A 21,858-nucleotide genomic window follows, 5' to 3' on the forward strand; every position below is an offset into this window, starting at 1 on the left:
ATCTTAAAGTCAACAATTAGAAGATGACTTGGGCAATCAGAGCTCAGAAACGGTTTTGAACATCCGTTAAATATTCAGTAGAGTGGGCTTTTACCGTGCTCGTATTATAAAATTTGTAACAACAGACTCAGATTGTAGTAATCATATATAGCTATCTTTAATTAGTATCAATATAAGATTTATTATTAGGAAATTTCTAGTAATTTCAACATTTGGATACAATTGCTGTGGACCATCAACGAACACAAGAATGTAATTCAAAGCGTGAATTAGATGGCAACAACTCGGCCAATATACGTCAGGGTCCATGAACCGCGGGGCTGTAGATCTTATTCTTCAATATAATGGTCTGGAGACTTTAATCTACCAGCAACTGTTTAATATTACTGGAGATACTAATTAGGTTGGAAGTGATGATGCTTTATAACATTTAATTGATGGTAACTCTAGTAAGTGCCGACTAGACACCTCCCCTGTGTACAATCGTCTTAACATCATGCTTCTTTGAGTCAATTAAAGACAGACATTGCTCCTCGATCAAGTCTTGTAATGGAGTACACGTATTGCTAATCGAATCATGGCAGTCTCTTTAATCATAAAAGTTTCCCGATGAAATATTGGTGATTAAAAGCCTTAATTAAATGTTCATGTATACAAGCATTCCAATCTTACTCATAATAGTCACGTCTTTGATTAACTCTGTCTTGGCTTTTATTTACAACACTAAAACGCCAGTTATTTATAGTTATTTATAAGTAAAGCCAATAATAACGCACACAGAATTGACGATGAGATGACTTATATCCCCAATAAATTCAGTTATTGATAGCAATATCTAATCTAATCTTGTTATCTTAAATCTGCATGGGTAAACATCGTTGTTTACGATTGAGGTAATGTGGATTGGGGACTTTTCTCTCTTTGCTTTATACAGTTAAGATTCTTGAGTGAATACGTTACTACATTTAAATCCAGATATATCATTAATCTGCACGAGGCAAAAGGGAAAAAAAACTAACCAAATGTCTCTAATGCAAGCTCGCCAAGTTGTCATTAATATTACATAAATTGACTGGATATTGACTGACACCCGTCAATCTTAGGGATGGACGGTGTATCTAAAATTGCTCGAAGATAAAACTGTTATGAATTTTATGTGTAGGGTAAAGATGTATATGATGCTAATACGACTACAATCACCGGAAGGGGTTTATGGTAATTTTCTACGATAATACCTTGACTGAATATAAAGACAACTTGTTCTTAACGTTAAAAGAAAACACCAGACACAGACATGCATACAAATTGAAGGAAATGAAATGGGGTTTAATGTCTTGCTGTTCAGCATCAACTGGGCAATTGAAGACGAGCATACGCCAGACAGTGTGCTATGAGGGAAATGTCATTGTCCCTTGCCAGTCCACCCGTTCTGTGTCACTGACAAGGGAAGACTACGCTTGAGAATCTAGAGGAACTGTAATCGAACCCTGGGTCACCTTTTCAGTAAGTCAGTGCCTTACCCGTTGTTGAAGGCCTTTTCTATCACTTAGCTAAAACATTACCTCAAAATAAATATGATTTGTTTTCCTCCGAATGCTATGTCATCGACTTAACGAAGTCGACATACGAGGGCTCAGCTAAACATTATTCAGCTGCTGAGATATTCCTTTGAATGTTGAGGGTTTTTGTTTTCTATTTCGCATTACCAGTATTGAAACAGTGATTTCTATTTACAGGTATAATTAACTTTTGGAATATATTTACCATCAGCTGATACTTTTCTCTTCCGAACTAGATCTGTTTTATTGGCTACAAGTAAAATCGCCCGGTCTGTTCCAAGTTCCACCCTGAGATATTTGGTGATATTTGTGGCAGTATCAAACGATGCTTTATCTGTTATGGAGAAGACAACAACATAGGCGTCTAGCTGTAACTCTTCAATGCTAATCTGAAAAAGAGAGAAGATGGGGTTTAAACGTTCCCTCAACGCTAACTTGGTTTGGTAGGTACCCCTACCCTTTGTCATATAATAATTGACCTTGTGACCACATGCTTAACCAAATCTGAAAAATAACAAAATTTTAACGTCAACACGGCTATTGAACGACGAGGAAAATTTGGCCCAAGATGTATACTACATTAAGGGTCACACTATAGAAGAGGGGATATTTGGAGACCCATGTTTATGTTAATTCCCATATCCATATTGGAGCTTATATACCATTATAGATCCGTTCCCACAAAAGTAGCCTATTAATCGGGTGGTTATTTCCAATAAAAGCATCGCAATTTTGGTATATATGGAAATTATAGATACCCAATCTTACTAGAAAAATATTGGATTTCTTGAGAACACTACCACTAATTGACAGCTCGGCGATTAAGAGATGTCTGCCTGAGTGCACACGTAGATTATTTGACCCGTTGAGTTAGGGAGTGCTTAATGTATATGTTGATAAACTTGATAGTGAGCGGGCGTGGAAAAATTGAGAGACTTAAACATACAACAGTTTCTGGGATAAAAAAAGCGGGAAAAGACGTGGGCATATCCGAGAATTTACTTAGGTTTCGATATTTATGGTAAAAGGACAGCGATTAAAGACAACATCGTCTTTTATATGCAATGAATACTTCTCCAGCTTGGCCTCTGTTGCTAGTTACAGAGACAGCCAAGTCACGTGACTTCTTTCAATACTGTAGTATTTTATAGTTTGCGGTACTTCCTCGCGATTACAGTGTTTTGAGAGGGATTTGAAGCAAATCTTTTATAGATTAATTAGTTTGAAAATTATTTTAGTCCAAATATATCAGGAAATCACCCAATTTGTACATGCCAAGGTATTTTTAAGCGTTTACACCAATATTTGCTACATTAATTGTGTGCTGTAAATCATGTTTTCATTTATTTATTCACGATTATAAAGAAACTATACAATCCACGTTGGTAATTTAACCCGATCACAGAATATGTTACTGACTATAGTATGTATATATCATAGTCTATTAGGGCTATTACTTTCATATGATACCAGTATTATGTATACGGATTTGGTTTATCTAGACTCCGTCTACAAATCCGTCTACAAATTCTAATGACATTAAAAATGTTGCCAACAAAATGTGAAGGTGAAAGTATGACATCAAAGGCTCGAATATTCTTTGATCATTGTTAAAAGTAATAATATTGTTGATGTAGAATTCTTCAGGAAGAAGGCACATGGTTGTATGCCAGACAAACTCTTGAAAATGCTTGTATCTGAGACAACAATACCATCCTCTTGTTTCAGCAATGCACCTTCAATCACTCATTTTATTACAGATATTTCAAGTGTGAGATTGCACAGCGATATTTTGACAAGATTAGCCACAATGTTCGTCTTTTATTGTCTATTTGAAAAACAAATCCTTAAACACAGTTTACATTTACATCTCACGAGCATGTTACTTTACTCCTACCCCCATGATGGGTCAAGGTAAATTTCATTTGTGTGAAGACAGAACTTCCCAATTTGTCTTTTCTTACAAATATATAAAATTACAAGGATGACATTTCAGTTTAATGAAATAACTATATAAGATGCACTGCAAGGTCACTTAATGTTGATTTTCACCTGTACATGGACTGCTTGATCAATTAATATACATATATATATATATATATACGAATGAAGGTAAAAGAAATAGAAAGAAAAAAACCCTATAGTTTTCCCATAATTGGAGCCATTTGTAGGAGAAAAAAGTCTGCAATGTTCACTTGGAGGGAAAACTATGAAGTCCGTAAAACATATACAAATTTGGTTTCAAGTTATCTATGGCATTATGGGAAACGTAATAATAATACAAATATTTTCTAATGCGAAGTTGTCTTTAATACGGGAGGTAAACGAAAAAAAAACAAACAAAAAAACGCACGAAGTTAGACACGCGACCACACTCTTTGTTACGCAGAAACGTAGTAGACAAAGACCACTCTACACCTGCGCCATTCACACAATGTCTGCGGTTCTAAGAAGATTGTATCCGAATACGATCCTTCTGCGGAGTATCCCACCTCCACGTTTTACCATAGGAAATGTAAATCATAATATTTTAGTTGCCATACAACCGAATATTGTTTCAAAACTTTTTTGTATCCTGAACAGAGAATATATTTTTTCAGGTAATCGATATACTTACGTTTTTATCTGGTGGATCTATGAATTCAAGTGTCGATTCTTCACCATTTAACAATACAGATACTGTCATTACTCCACTATCTACAAAATACAACATTTTAAACCTCAAGCTTATATATTTACAAAATGCTTATTAAACATACATTATGCAAGAGCTAAATCTGTCTATTGCAGGTCTTTCTTTAGGCCTGAAATGCTATCTAAATTTTTAATTAGACATTAATTAACCTATCTAGACCATAATCAACTCTAGATGGCATCGGTAGCCTGCGATCTTTAGTGGATTATGAGCCGATGTACTGCATAACTTTCCTTCACGATTTAACGATTAAATGGGTAATCGAGACTATGTTGTTTATCGTACTGACTTTAGTAATGATGATCGAGGCTAGGCGGAAATTTCAATCGCTTAGTTCTCGGTTCATAGTGGGTCAATTTGAATGAAATTTTCAGCAAATTGCCTTTACATTATCTTGTTTTTAACTATTATAGTGAGAACCGCCAACTCGTTATCGAATCTCCCATAATGTATCTTTAACTATAATTCTTCCAGAATTGAAAACCCCGAGTAAATAATAAATATCCATCTGCCGTAATGGAAATGGAATGGGGAATTCACAATAATTTGGATTTTATAGAAGATGCAACTATTTTACACTAGGCTCGATCTTTGAGATAGATATCGTACAGTATGATTAAATTTCAGATGATTTTACTTTAGTTTTCATACAGCAGGCAATCGAATTTTTAAAATCGTGTCCTTATATGTATTATTCTGATCTATTCGGTACAACCTTTCTGAGAAATAATGACGTCATAAGGTATTTAACGGCATATTTAAAAACTCGTCTATTAATGTTTTCGTTCAGGATTAGTTATGGTTTACCACATACAGCAATTAAAAGTGACTTCAAAATACAAAAAAAAACCCAACCTTCTCGCCTGCATTTGCCACGTGGTACAGATATACGTCAGAGTTACAATGTTTTAGAGAAATTATTCATGGCGAATCAGATTCCGAGAAATTGTCACATGCTCGAAAATCCTATTTCTAATTGGCGTATAGGTACGAACTTTTGATGGATGGTGCGCGGCAGGAATTTGATTCTGAACAAGCAAAAATGTAAATTTGGCACAAAAAAAAACAAAAAAAAACCCCAACAGAAAAAGAACACGAGATATCTCTTTCAGTTTGACCATATTGTTTTCTAATGTAAACAGGTCATATTACATAACACGGCATGGTCCTTATGTCGTTAAATAATGAAATGTGGGCCTAACATAAAACAATTAATTTAAATGTAACATAAAGCAAAGTAATTAAGTTCCTCGTTTCTATTAATACGCCCATCACATTCGCCTTACTAAATCACTTGGCCTTAAAGGACAATATTGGTGCCAGTCATTATCACAAATGTGATAGAACTGGTTAAACACGTTCCAAATATTATTTTATCACAGAGATCATTGCTACGATAGATGAGTAATCAATGTTTCAACAATCGGAAGTGACGAACGCAAAAGGAAAACACGAGTTATCCCTCTATATAACTGACTGAAGTGACGGGTGAAAACAGGTACATGGTCGAATGTCTGCTCACTAATAATTCCCTCGAAGACCAAAAGTTGTTGTATGAGACTATGAAAGGATATCTGACAATTCATAAACAAAATTGACTGTCACTAGATAAGAGAACATGAAAGAAAAATAGAAAAAGTCCGTGCATTACCATGTTTTTATAAGTATAGAATGAATAAACACCCGTGAATGTACGGAAATGAAATGAAATGAAATGGGGTTTAACGTCCTACTGTTCTGCTCCTGTACTGGGCTAATGAAGACGGGCATACGCCATACAGTGTGCTATGAGTGAAATTTTGCCCGGGCAGCGGTACTATCGCCTACTCTTATATCGAATTCCATCTGCCAAGGGATCTTTTACGTGCATTCTAATGTATACACGGGACCTCGGTTTTTCGTCTCATCCGAAGGACTAGACAGCTGTCCTTGTCAGGCCCTCCGTTCTGCACCACTGACAAGGGGAAACCACGTCGGAAAAGTGAATGTACGGACTGTTTCTATTTTTCTCATGTTCTCTTATCTAATGACATTCAATAACTTTTTTGAATTGTCAGATATACTCTTACAGTCTCGTATAACACTTTTGGGTCTTCGAAGGAATTTTTAGTGAACAGAAATTCGCCCATTTATCTGTTATCACCCGTCACTTCAGTCAGTTATATGGAGGGATAACTCGTGTTTCCTTTTGCGTTCGTCACTTCCGATTGTTGAAACATTTATTACTCATCTATAGTAGCAATGGTCTCTGTGATAAAATAATATTTGGAACGTGTTTAACCAGTTCTGGCACCAATATTGTCCTTTAAATAAATTTAACCGACTATCAGCCTGGCGAAGGGAGTCGCGAGAAAATATGTGAAAAATAGTACGCCTGAATCAAACCTATCTACAGAAAGCAATCAGCCGGACATGAAACATATGGTAGTGTTATATTAAGAACGGCCGCCAAAATAAAGTTCAAAATGGCGAATTTTTAATTATTCGTCATTTCCTTCCGTTGGATATGTCTTGTATAATATTGAGGTAACTGGATTGAATTCAAACTCCGAATAGCCCAGATGGTATAAACTGAAAACGGCAATCATAGTGGAATCCATAATGGCAATTTTTTTTCCATATGGATATTGCTTTTAAAATATATCGAATAGTCCTCAGGTTTTCATGGTTACAGAATTCTAATTTGGTTTTAAAAATAAATATAAGATATCCAAACATCTGTTGAGCATTCTTTTTTTAGTGTATTGTTTTTAATTTGGTATGTCTTTGCACCATCGTCACCGGCGGTGAAAGTGGTTTCGATATATCTAGTTGTTAAGAATTTGCCTACTAATATTAGTTCAGAAATGGTTATGCGATCCATGTTTACAGCCCTTGCTGCATAAATTCCAGGAATGAAGTGAAAAGGCGTAAACTAATGTTCTTCCGTAGTTTGGATCCTCCTAAAGTCATGCATTCACGTTTTTTATAAGTTAAGATTGCCGCACTAACTAGAAACACTGGAATACACACTAGAAAGCACCATTTACAGCCATAGGGTGGGAAGCCCTCGTGGAGCAAGAAGTATCGGGGCCTCTAGTCTGTCCCTGGTATTATAATAGACCGATAGTAACCAAATGAAAATACACATTTAAACAAAATTTAAGTATGGCCTACCACCTATGTCACATTCCCATCGAACTAAAAATAAATTGTTTATTGGTATTTTCGACGAAACGGAAACGTCTGTTTCGCTTAGGAATTAACCGAGAAGGGAGTTATTCTCTCATGGCTCATGATGGGTCTCGCAGTGTTTCGTTTGATTAGATCTTATCCCACTCAAGCACTGACATGCTGCAAATTTCTTTCTCAAATTATGGTTTTACGGTAGATGGTTCAACAGTCCGATCAATAACCAATACAATTCTACGTCACAAAATCAATCGGGATTAACCAGCTCTAAATATGTTACCATACAAAGTGACAATCGCGACTACATTACGTCATAACGCGCGAAATGTATTACGCTCAATTAACTACTGCATAACAGAATATTGCAGAGAAACTAATTGTTTGATAAACGAGGCTATCCAAAATAGCTAAAATGTAAACATTGGCTAATCATCGCGCACGTGGAATCTTTTTATCATCTCTTGTCTTGAAGCACACAGCACACGGACATTATTTTCACCATCTTTTAATTAGGGTGTCCCGTGCAGCGAACATTTTCCCTAAAGAAAGTTTAACTCGACACCGCGAATGGCTTGTATTGAAGTGATTTCTGGCTAAAATAATACTCAGCGCTAGAGTCTGAGTCTATAAATAGCCATCGCACGTGCAATTCTCTACAAATCTATCAATTATTACAGCCGTAAAAAATATATTATTGACCATTCTGAATAGCAGTAATATTTAGCTTTTTGGTTATTACAACAGCTTTAGAAATTACATTCGTTTTTGTTTTTTAAATTGCTTTATCATTAACTGTACCGTTAGAAACGGAACGGCATCTTTTGGTTTAGTACAAATAATATCTCTGAAACACCCGGGTTAAGCAAGAACATGATACTAGCAGTAATTTAATTTTACTTTTACAAGGTTCTTAAAACAATTGTTGAGTTGCCTAACGTTTACGTGTTTCTAAATTCAATTTTTTGTTCCAGCTTTGTTATGTTTCGTAAAAAGGTAGAATGGTCGGTAGACTGGTTAAGCGAGGTAAATTTCAAAACTAGGGCACGTAACCTATTTTTTACTAAAAAACTTGTTAAGCGAGACTAATTTCAAAACAAGGGCACGTAACCTATTTTTTACTCACAAGTGCCCGGATGTTATGACGACACTCGTAACCATTTTTCAGTCTATTATTTATGGATGGTTATGGTCATAGCTTATTAAGTACAACACGAACGTTTATTTACTGACTATAAATGTGCGAAACTGATTTAAGGCTTGGTATATATATAAATATTGTGTTGTAATTGTCGAGATATTTGGAGATATTTATTTATGGTGGGACACCCTACTTTTAATACATTTAATCAACTGTCCGAAGAAACCATATTAAAGAGAAGGGCTGCCATGTTACGTATTGTGTTTTATAAAATAAATAATTTATGGATTTTCTTTTTAAAAATGGATAAATATTAATCGAATACTTAAAGGCAGGCAGTAATAATTGATACAAACAGACACGTTTATAGAATATATATCGGAGATTTGAGTCAAAAGAATTTTCGTTCCAATAGTGAGTTTCAGCGACGGCCAAATCTACCGATGCGAGTATGAATGTTTGCTCCCAACGCATCCAAGGCCAGAGTAAAAAAATTCTTGAAATCAGTTTTTTTTTAAAGAGGTCACTCCCGTTAAGCGACAGTCATGAGAGTTCGCTTTATTTTACTGGTCTCAAGAGAGATTTGATTGGCCAGAGTAAAAACATTCTTGAAATCAGTTTTTTTTAAAGAGGTCACTCCCATTAAGCGACAGTCATGAGAGTTCGCTTTATTTTACTGGTCTCAAGAGAGATTTGATTGGACGATGAGAATGGACACACTCCGTCAAAAACTCAAGTTTTCAGCCTTAAGTATAGCAATGACTAGGCGAGGGATTTCTCGGGTCATTGCTTTAGGAATGTGGGTACAGAACCAGATATGTGAACCAATTTGTTTCCAGGACACCTATTTTACACAAATCTTTTTTTTTTTTATCAAGGCAGACCTTCCATATCATTTATATGCATAAAATGTTACTAAAAGTACACATTTAAGCACTATTTAAATATGGCCTACCACTTTCCGCTCGAACTAAAAATAAATTGCTTATTGGAATTTTTGATTAAACGTAAACTTTCTCGTAGCTATAAAATACTCGGCAGTCTTGTGTAATTGTTTGTGTGTGGTACAGCGGTTCTGCGCTTACTATTAAAGTAGCTAAGTCTCTAACTTAATATCATCCAAGGTCTTCGACACTGAAAACATAAATTATTTGTCAATTTAAATTAACATCGAAGCTGCGATCTTACCGGGAGAAGATGGGCTTCTGATATGTTTCAACACCACATCTTTCTACACGAACTAATAATAAATTGGATAAAACGGAAATATTGTTTTATATAAATTTAAAATAATATACGAATTATCATTTTATATGGTGTATTTTTACTGATAATTAACTTAATCAAGTAATCCGGAAATTTGCAACACGTTTTAACATCCTATCTTTCCCTTCCCTTTTCAGGGATGGTCTGAAAAGGAGTATAGCAGTTTCAGGGGTCCCTAAACTAGTTTATATTTTGCTTAGTAAAATATATGCATAAGCGCTTGAAACACCATGATATACTCTAGAAACCATCAGTTTTTCAAAAAGAAATTTTGCGCGCGGTTGGAGAGCCCCCCCCCCTCCCGCCCCCACACAGAGTGGGAACCCATCATGGAGTTTGGAACGGTTCATCCCTAGTATCTTTTAGATCCATTGTCACTACAGCTTTATTTCTGTCGTGTGTATTGTTGCCGAAAAAACAGTATTACTGTGGCAATTGCAAAAACTTGTGAAATGAATAACAGACAGAAATGAACCCGTGCTTACTATCGGTCTGGATGAAACCAAGGGCGGACCGGGAGCAGAGGATCCGTGAACCGCCATATTGAATTATATAAATCATTGAACCAAACTGCATAGGTTTCTTTTGCAATTTGTTTGGGGTAAAATGTTACCCCCCCCCCCCGCCTATATTGAATATTAATTAGTTACATCAATGTCTTATAAAACTAAAACCCCTAGATTATTATGTGGATGTTTTTTTTTATTATAATAAAATATGCACTCATAATGTAATCTGGATTAGCTATGAATATTAGTTGGATCAATCATGTAATTTATTTTTAAGTTTAGCTAAGGCTGAGTGTAGTTATCTTTGTGTAAATCCACCATTGTTTATCGAGTATAATATTATATAAAGCAGGTTATAGATCAGCGAGTATGCATACAGGTATATAGTAAGTAATGTAGAAAATATATCCTTATATGTACCACCTTTATGGTACCTCTTTGACAGGTTATCCCTGTCGCACGATCACCGATGCATGCTTGGTCATGTGACCTATTACTACGGTAAAACGTGATTTCCTCCGCGCTGTTTTGGTGGAGATTGTATCCCGGATTTTGGATGAAATAAAATGTCGTATGTCAGATTGCTGTTGCCTGCTTTATGAATTGAGATCCCAAACCTCCGGGTGTATGTTTAAACACCAACACATGCCACAATAAACTAATAATGGCTGCTTATCTGAACTAGTCACTATCACCATCGTGCATTTAATTACATGGATTATATAAAATACCCATTAGAATCAGTCGTCGATTTCTATCAAATGAGATAATGGTAGTTTCTACTTGATTGCAGTTTTGATTTTCAGTCTAATAATGTTAAGATTTATTAAAGGACTTGTAGCGTAGAAAATGGCTATCTTTTCTGGTTGACTGACGAATCTGCTAATTCGTTTAGGCAAGCCGACAGGTCAGATAACCTTTCAGTATGTGTATGTTTCTAAAACGCTGTATACTAGTATACAGATCTATGGCTAGTACATCCTTGATGTAGTAAGTGTTTACATCAACTTTAAATTAAAGAAAGAACAATTTGACCCCTTTAACATTAAATCTGGCGCACACGAACGATTTTCTTAAGTAATTTGTTACTGATTTATAATTTCCCATTAATGGCTAGACAAAATCCCGCGTGTGCGACAAGTTGCCAAAAATTTTGAACCAGTTTGATATTGAAATCGTACATTCAGTTGCTGTGTATGCGATCACGAGCAATTTCCCGCCAAGTAATCTTTTTGTTTGACCAATCATCGAAGTTAAAGCATCATGTGATAGGGTGACCCGTGCAGTGAAAATTTTCCCTACAGAAAATTTTCAGTAGATTGTCTCGAAGTGTTTTCTGGCTAACCACGCAGTATGATAATACTCAGCACTAGAGTATATGAGACTATAAATAGCAATCGCACGTGCAATTCTCTACACATCTATCAACTATTACAGCCATGAAAATTTTTATTATTGACGATTTTGAATAGCAGTAATATTTAGCTTTTTGGTTATTACAGCAGAAATTACGTTCGTTTTATTTTTTAAATTGCTTCATCATTAACTATACCGTTAGGAGCAGCATCTTTTGGTTTAGTACAAATAATATCTCTGAAACACTCGGGTTAGGCAAGAACATGATACTAGCAGTAGTTTCATTTTACTTTTATAGGGTTCTTAAAACAATTGTTGAGTTGCCTAACGTGCGTGTTTCTAAATTCAATTTCTTGTTTCAGCTTTCTGTTATGTTGCGTAAAAAAGTAGTCTTGATTATCCCGACTTGTCAATCAGACGTAGAAAGGTCGATAGACTTGTTAAGCGAGACTAATTTCAAAACAAGGGCACGTAACCTATTTTTTACTCACAAGTGACCGGATGTTATGACCGACACCCGTAACCATCTTTCAGTGTATTATTTATGGATGGTTAAATGGTCATAGCTTATTACGTACAACATGACCGTTTATTTAGTGACTATAGCTGTGCGAAACTGATTTAAGGCTTGGTATATACATTGTATATAAATATTGTGGTGTAATTGTCGAGATATTTGGAGATATTTATTTATAGTGGGTCACCCTACATGTGATCTTACAAAATCTCGTGCTGTGTTGGCAATCCCCAAACTGTGCTTTCGGGATCATCACTGTCTGTCTAAACATTGTTCTTTGCTTCAAGAAACTGAAACATAGCGACTGTGCAAGGTTGTAAGTAAATCAGCGATTGTTGATCGTTTTTATTTCTTAATTGTAACATGGATGGGAAATCTTCCTTTGTTCTTTTTGTTGAATAAGCAGATTGTTTTCCCTCTAGTAGATTGGGTGAAGTTCAACCGTGCAATAACTAGACATGTTCAATGTTATTGCACTCTTTTGCTGGTTTACATTAGTTTTAGTAGAAATCGTATAGAGAAGTGGGCCGACCAGTGGGGTGGGTTTTCTGTGCAATAACAACAAGCATGTCGAACAGGTGTTCAATGTTACAAGTCATTTATAGCACGTTTCATTCATTAACAGGGTTAACATCTCGACCTGCGGTCTCGATGTTTAAACCTGTTAACTCATGAAAGTCGGGCTATAAATATAACATGTATTGACTGTTCGCGTCTTGTTGAAATGGCGAGAGTTAAGTGTGACGAATATTATGACAACACGACATCAACCCATCTTACAGATGTACGTCACCGCATTTGTAATTTCATTGACACTGGAATCAAGAGCTTTATTTCTTTTTTTTGTGCTATGGTACCAGCTTTTGCGTTAACCTTTTGAGTGTTTTACACGGTTGGTAATTCTATGTTGAAGGCCCTGGTTTGGTATAGATCTTCGTATGAATAAAAATTGGGCTTCAAATCCCATTGCATTCATTCATATGAATAGAAGTAGGCCGTTAAATCCCATTTCATTCATTCATTCGTGTGAATAGAATAGTGTTAAGCACCGTCAATAGGTCATGTTAAAACTAAATACATGCTTCATTATTGCCTATGTTCGAGTGGCGTTTTTTTTTTTTGTTTTTTTTTTCAGGAGATAAAAATCTATATTGGATTATAGTCACAGAGCATTATGGGAACTGGTCGTACATATTTTCTAATAGTTATACATACCCTAGGCTTGACACACGATGCATACAATGATTTTCAGTGTCAACTAATCTGATATTAATTATGTCTGCGCGGTGCTGCCATACATTTCGTATCATATAAAGCTATTGAAATTTATTTTACTCTTACCTTTCAAGCATTCGATCCCTTTCCAAAACACGCGCGATCCCCGTGTCATCAATATAATTTAAGTTGCTTCATAAAATAAAATTCAGTAGGACTATTCCTTAGCTCTCACTGATAAAAGGCACCATTTTCAAAACTGTGCCTTTGTCAGCATGTGTCTAAGATACTAACTAATAACGTTAAATCTAGAATCACTGTCATATTGACCTAATTTACATTGTACTAATAATACTTGTATCTCTACTATTTTATATTATTTGTACTGAATGTTTTTATCGACTAATTCAGTATCGTCTAAATCTCTTTATGGCAATGACAAATGAGGATAATAATGACATAGGCATCCGATGAGAATCCAGAAGACTTTATATAGATACCAATTACTGAGATACAAGTCAATTCCAGACTAAAATTTGTTAAAATACCTGAAAGATAGGTTGCCAGGCAACAAAACATACGCCCACGGCAGCTTTATCGTCCGGTGGTCGACAAGGGTTGTCGCATATTTATTCTTTTGTAAGTAATTAGGGGCATTTAATAGACACTTTCATGGCATTATAATTTTCGTCGTTTGGGGGTTCACAAGGTTCTAAAAACTAAACCAAGGACCGTAACTCTGGAAGTAATCTACAGAAATTGTTGAAATTCGACAGGCTTTTTCGTTTTACTAATTCAAATAATGCATATACATTTCATACAGATCGGATGATAACTTTTGTCATTCGAACGTTCACAAGGTTCAATAAAGTAAAACAAGACCATAACTCTAGAAATAATTGACGGAAATTGCTGACATTCAATAGGCTTCTTCATTTCACTAATTTATATAAAATTTCATACAGATTGGGTGATAACGTTTGTTGTTCAAGCATTCACAAGATTCAAAAAAGTGAAACAAGGGCCATAACTCTAGATGTAATTAACGGAAATTTGCTGAAACTCAATAGGCTTGTTCGTTTTACTAATTTAAACGATACATATAAATTTCATACAGATCGGATAATATCTTTTGTCGTTAGAGCATTCACAAGGTACAACAAAGTGAAACAAGGGCCATAACTCACGGCATAATGAACGGAAATTGCTGAAATCCAATAGGCTTCTTCGTTGCACTAATTTAAATGATGCATATCAATTTCAAACAGATCGGATGATAACTGTTGTGATTAGAGCGTTCACAAGATTCAACAAAGTGAAACAAGGGCCATAACTCTAGATCTAATTAACGGAAATTGCTGAAATTCAATAGGCTTCTTTGTTATAATAATTTGAATGGTGCATATTAATTTCATACAGATCTGTTAAGAACTTTTGTCGTTAGAGCATTCACAACGTACAACAAAGTGAAACAAGGGCCATAAATTACGTCGAAATTCGTTTCACTAATTTAAATGATGCATACCAATTTCAAACAGATCGGATAATAACTGTTGTTATTAGAGCGTTCACAAGATTCAACAAAGTGAAACAAGGGACATAACTCTAGATGTAATTAACGGAAATTGCTGAAATTCAATAGGCTTCTTTGTTTTACTAATTTAAATGATGCATAAAAATTTCATACAGATCGATTGATAACTTTTGTCGTTAGAGCGTTCACAAGGTGCAATAAAGTGAAACAAGGGCCATAACTCCAGAAAAAATTAACGGAAGTTATTGAAATTAAATAGGATTCTTCATCTCACTAATGCAAACAACATATCAATTTCAAAACAATCAGATGATAAATGTAGTCTGTAGAGTGTTCACAAGAAATTGTGGACGACGGACGGACGAACAGGGGCGACGGCAATATACGACCACATTTCCATGTGGGCGTATAAAAACGAGTTCAACTGAAATGGAAAACACAGTGGGCACCGAAAATAATTTTTTAAAATGAATGAATGAATGAAATGGGGTTTAACGTCCTACTGTTCTGCCCCTATACTGGGCTAATGAAGACGGTTTTTAAAATGCAAACGCATGAAATACACTTTTTGGAAAATTAAAGAGGATCGTTGTACAGTATACCAAATAAATAATATAAAAATTTTATATTATTGAAGCCATCAATCTTAAAGTAATTCAATGAAATGCTTCTGATGATCATCTGCTGAAACATAACACGCGGTATTTTGTCCATCAACATAAAAAAATCAGAAAATCAACAACTTGGCTGCACCCTTTATTTGCATATTTTCTGAAAATTATTGGTGCTTTTGCTATTTTATTTTGTTATGTAATATAAAGGGACATTTCCTCGTGCTTAATGCATAAATATTGCTATAGAGACAACATCTGCCCTGTAATTACATAACACATAAGATCTCGTTGAAACACAAAATACTACGTTTTCGTCTTATTCCTTTTGTTGTTTTTAGTTAGAATATTGCAAGATTGTTGATTTCAAACACATCAAGCATATAAGTCAAAGAAGATTATTTTTATGATCTCGAGATTAAAATACTATAATTGTTTTTGGTACATAAATCGATTTGTATTTCTTATTTAAGATTTTTCAAGAGTAATCTCAGCTATATACATTAAGCTTAATTTAATCCGCTCTGCTATCTCATCGAACTTAGATAATGAAAATCAAAGGAGATAGATCCGTTCAAATGTTTTTATTTTCTTAATAAAGCAACAATCTAGCACGAAACTGGCATTATAATGATATCAACGTCAAACATAGTCAGCCAAATTCAAGACATCGATCTGCTGGCAAAAACTACATAATGCCAATCCAGCTCTTTCATGGAATATCTCTTTATAGTAAACTTCCGGTTGAAATTTGAGGTCAATTAAAAAATTGTTGTTCGATCTCTCGAACCATCTGAATAATGGGAGAAAAACACCTTTGGCGTTTAATATATGTTTCAGTTATTTATTAATCATTGTACGAACGAAACGCCACTAAATGTTAAATTACTTTCCCTGAAGCACTCGTAGATTGGAAAGCATTTCCGGTATCGCCAGCAACCTGATAGTATTTCGATCAAGATGTCGTCTGCTTGCAGAAAAATTAACCAACATGGCGTGACCATGCAACCCACCCATAAATCTACACCAAATTGAATTTACGCTAACCAAATAGATAATAAGCTTGGAATGAAACCAATTTAGAAGTAAATCAAGGTATTATTGTCGAGCAACTAGGAATGCAGAACCGTGGGAGGATTAACCCTTGGTGATACAAAATACAGGATCACTAGAAAAATAATCTTATGTAACAACAGGATTGTAATGATTCGCCTCTTTCGTGATGTCAATTATTCAACATTATAAAAATGATTTTAACAGAATGCTGAAGAAAATCCAAATCAACTTTTTCAACTGATTTTTTTCCATCCTATCGTCATATTTTAAAAACCAAGACACTTTAATATGAATATAAGATTTCGCTATTTAGTACCGTTCGAAAATCTCCACTCACATTCTTGCTTAAATAGTCCCGAAGACGACGTTATATTACACCTGATGTTCACGACTGTCTTTATATAAATATCTAAACCGATACATTTCAAGTTGTTTCTATAGACACTGTCAATTTAGCATTTTGTTCTCTTCGTCAGCAGGGGGTTGGATGGCCCAATGGTTAGCACGTGCGTGCTGTATCATACGGCCTGTCATTGAGTCAACTGGCGTGGTTTCGATTCCCCGGTTGTACGTGACAATGAGTAGGGTCGTCTGTCCAACCTCGTGGGTTTTCTCCGGGTCCTCCGGTTTCCTCCCACTGCTAAAGACCCCTACGCGCAAGCGAATAATTGAAATAAAATTAAACCATATGTTAGTCCCGAAATGACCTAGTTTGTGTCGAGTGGACGTTAAACCCCATCTCTCTCTCTCTCTCTCTCTCTCTCTCTCTCTCTTCGTCAGCAAAAAAAAAAAAAAAAATGCATGCTGTCAGTGTACTGCATAAATCTATATAAAATGCACAGGCATCAAATCAATAGTTTGTTTTATAATGAATGAAATGGGGTTTAACGTCCTACTGTTCTGCTTCTTAACTGGGCTAATGAAGACGGGCTATACAACTTTATATTATATTGAAATTGTATCACCACATCTCAAGTTGTTTATTATGAATTGGGTTTAGATCGACCGGCCTCGTAAAAATCCTAATAAGTTTTTCTAACGTAATACAAATTCATAATATTAATTTGTTATTCATAACTGGAATATTTATAGAATTAGGCACTAAATCTATGAGTTACACAAGTATCAGCTTGTTTTGACAAAATATCGATCTTCTTTTCTCGCTCTGAAATGATTTTATACAGTTGGTCGGCTATACATCTATATGAAATAAAGTTTAGGTATCCGATTTTATACAATTGGTGTACACCTACATATAATCCCGTTTACACAATGTTTTTTTTTTTTTATTAAATCAGAAACTATGGTGTTCTATTTCAGCCACGACCTTTTAACACGACGTCGCCCCTCATTGGCTCTTAAATGACTTCTCTTGTGGAGACTTCGTTATTTTATACGTGGTTGAAATATATCATCATAGAAATTTAACTTTGTCGTGGAGGACTGAATGTATGATTTGGTTTCATAGCCAGCTATTATAGATAAAAATAACCTTCCTTACCACCACATCTTGGTTCCACTTTATATCTTGATTATTGAATAAAGCACTACACAAAAAATTCATCCATGACACGTGGCTAACAATTTCTTTCACGCAATCACAAATTAAGGAAGGCTCTGTATTACAACTGGGTTTTTGGTGGTTAAATACAGATCAATTTGTCTCCCACCACACTCTATTTGGCGCGATAAGTCTACCCAATACTGAAAGATATGTTACTTTGGTGCGAATAAGGTTATCTGTATCTCCCCCATCCCATCCCCAGTGTCCACTGAAAATATGTCAGGAACGTGATAGTAAGGTATATAGCGGCTAATGCTAAAGGGGTCAAGCCAGTAATTAGCGCGTGTTACAATCGTGGTCTTGATTGCAAAAGATTGAATAAGTATCAGGAAGATTGTATGTCAAACGAATACTTTTTTAATTTGATTATTTTATAAGGATGATATTCTGATAAAATTACAGTGCCAACTTGCTAACTTCAATATTAAGTAGGTTATTATTGACTGTAGTTTAAATAGGTAACAGTCTTTTCAGCATATTATTGAAAGACTATAATATAAGATGTATTTCATCGGACCTAGTTATATTAATAACCAAGACATAATAAAGAATTAAAGTCCCAATGCGTCATTTTAGTGCTATTTCATTGTGAAAGGTGAATGTCTAATAGTCCCCGAAAATGGTTCAATTCCGATCAGCATTTACAAAAATATGTGGAATTGAAACTTCATATATCTATGCTCGCTATGCAATACGCCCGCCGCAATTTTGTTGTCGGGGCAAATTTATTGATAAGCCTTCTTAAATCCTATTGAATCCAATCCGGGACGTCATCGGGCGTTGGTATTTTGTTTGTTTTCTGAATTGATAAATAATCAATTTGAGTATATATTAGCGCGGATTAGGGGGTGGGAAATTTGATATTTTAGCGAAAACATAAATGGCGCATTTGGACTTGAAGTGACTTTATCTTTGAAACGCACCTTCAATTTTGCTTCATGAGTTTTCCAGGAACGACAATGTTGTATAGTAATTAACTTCACGTGCCTTTAAGGTTTGTTCCATGTTCTATCTCGCCTTCAAAGGTAGAGAACGTTGATTGGCGGCTATGAAAAATGATAATGTACGCCAAAGGACCATATATAGATCAGGTTTTTTTATGCAATTAGGTTTAATCGTAGCATGATAACTTTACATCATCAAAAGCCTGAAGTAGTTTGTGAAGCATGTAATATAGCCCACACAGTGAGAATCAATAGGCATGGCGACAATCACCTCCATATTGCTTTTTGTATGGTTGTCGCAAAAAGGTCAGACTGTTATATACAATGGGAACGCTGTAAAATAAAATAAATAAAAAAAAATAACTCTATTAAAAACAACGGATCGATGACTTCTAGTTAATAAAATATCTAGCAAAAACCACCGACGTGAATATCTTAATAACGACAGCTGTAGACAGATCATGCGCGGATCGTAATGAACGAGGGGTGGAAATCGCTCAGAGATTAATTCGAAGTCACAGTTGACCTTTATGGAATCCAGCACGGAACATGCTAAATAATAACGACAAGGTTTCTGGCCATGTCTTTCCCATTTAAATAAACACCGACTTCCGAGTAAACTTGGACAAAGTAATTCATGTGAGGTTTCTCTAATTTCGATCAATCATCATGAACCAAGTACGAGCATGATCGTCCAATAACAAATTAACCGGTTAACTTTGTTTTCGGGATTGTGGGAGAAATTTATAAGAAGCTTAAAATGGTCCTTTTCAATACCGTTATTTCACCAGGACCCTTTTATAAAATAATATGTCTGTTATAATAATTTTGATGTCCACATATTATTAAAATAACAATTATGCCCCTTCATTAATCCGGAGCATAACCTATACAGTAGTCTAAAATGTTATGACATTGAATAAGTTCAAACTTACAACTGATTACACATAATGTCCCCTGTTAAAATAACATTTTCATTAATGCTTGGGGATAAACTATAAAGTCTGTAGTCTATAATGTCATGACATTGATCAAGTTCAAACTTACAACTAATTGCACATCATTACATTATACCTTCTCAGCCTCGCAATATCTGACCTTCATAAATAGCTTGATAGATACGCTTATCCTCCGTACACCCACTTATCACTTTATAGATAGATAGCCGACGTTATTCACCGGTGAAGGGTAGTGGGCGGTGTTTTGTCGAACCTCCCTGATGTAGCAAATGAGTTTTTGTTCATGGCGTCAACAGTATAAGGCCTTTATTGATAGCGATACTTTGTGATACAGTATTTTCAGAATAAAATAAAAAATAAAACTACTATTATATCGTTTTATCCGGGGCCAACTGTTAACATGATTTATGTCCAACCGAATTCTGCAATCGGAATATGGACTCCACCTCCGACCCCGGAATTACCCATCGACCCCCCCCCCCCCACACACACACACACACACACTCCACTCGCAAATAAAAAAATAATATGACTTAATTCAATACTTTATTTCCAGAAGTCTCAAGGACACGGGTAATCGATAGCTATTCACAGAATAAAGACATAATATAGTACTGTATTAATTAGATTTACCCTTATAAACTTAATGTACCATAGTTCGTTTATATCGTCATCGGGGGATGCCGTGTGTTCACTGACACATGTTCAATTCAACTGGCAAATATTGAATGGACTTGACTATTTTTGACTGATATTCCCTCTGGAGATTCAATTGTTATAATATTGTAGTTAAAAATCTCCCAAATGAAAACCAAAGACTTTAAAAGTGATAGGAAGGGGGATAATAGGCTTACTTTTTTCAAGACTCTTCAGTTTCGGAGTCAGTATATATAGCTCAATTAATTTTCACTGACAAAGAGAATTTAATTAATGCATTAATGTATCCAATGACAATCTTACACTTAAATATAACTTATTGTAAAAACTGGCCTATTATTTCGAACTGCATTCCAAACTGCTGGCCGGTACGTATTAATGTAATTCGATTACCTACCGTACGGCTGGGCAGACGTTGGCATTGTTACGTTTATGTGCTGTACTTTCTGTTTAGCCGTCATCGGTGTCCCCAGTGGTCAAATTATCCGCCCTTGATAGCTATTTTTTTTATCGACCAATCAAAAAATTCAATAAATGCAAAGGCAGAAGGGACGTAACTACTCGCATTTTTGTCTTGCAAATTGTTGTTGCAAACTTCGACAAAATATTTTAAGATATGGTTTTGTGTGCATGCTACTTCATCGATATTAAAGCAATTCTTGCATACCTTCTCATAATCGAGTGTATGTGGCGAACGTAGCCAATGATGTGATGGGTTCTTAATATTGTAATGTATTCGGTTGTCGCATGCCTTATCGAAAGCTTCCGGAATTGTCACCTTTTGTGAGATTTAAAGAATTCAATTCCTGAAAGTTGTCCTACACACTACTTTAGTGAGAGATTCTTCCACGATACGCCGCCCCACCCCAGGTAACGGCTGCACAAGAGCTGCGCAGACAATGTTTAAATACATGTAGTTAGAATCTTCTTTCAATATACCGTATATAATCAAGTATTTAATCTTGTTATTAACAATGTTTTGCTCAAAATGATTTGTTCCGGATTAAAAAAGTGATTCACTTCTGAAACCTTATATTCCAGGGGTTGTCGAAACAACTAGCACAATGATGTTTATTTTCAAAACATCCTTAGCACACTGTATTGTTT

The 21,858-nt window shown here is 35.3% G+C and overlaps 1 protein-coding gene across 1 annotated transcript in view; it reads right to left on the bottom strand.

The window, feature by feature from the left end:
• Positions 1–21,858, bottom strand: part of LOC126815324 (GTP-binding protein RAD) — a 55,467-nt gene that overhangs the window by 18,482 nt on the left and 15,127 nt on the right. Inside the window, exons 2-3 of the mRNA XM_050540901.1 lie at positions 4,177–4,256; positions 1,765–1,948 (exon numbers count right to left, since the gene is read on the bottom strand). Of these exons, the coding sequence (XP_050396858.1) occupies positions 1,765–1,948; positions 4,177–4,256 (264 nt within the window). The remainder of the gene's footprint in view (positions 1–1,764; positions 1,949–4,176; positions 4,257–21,858) is intronic.

Source organism: Patella vulgata, chromosome 3, assembly GCF_932274485.2.
Source record: "Patella vulgata chromosome 3, xgPatVulg1.2, whole genome shotgun sequence".
NCBI classification, from domain to species: Eukaryota; Metazoa; Mollusca; class Gastropoda; family Patellidae; genus Patella; species Patella vulgata.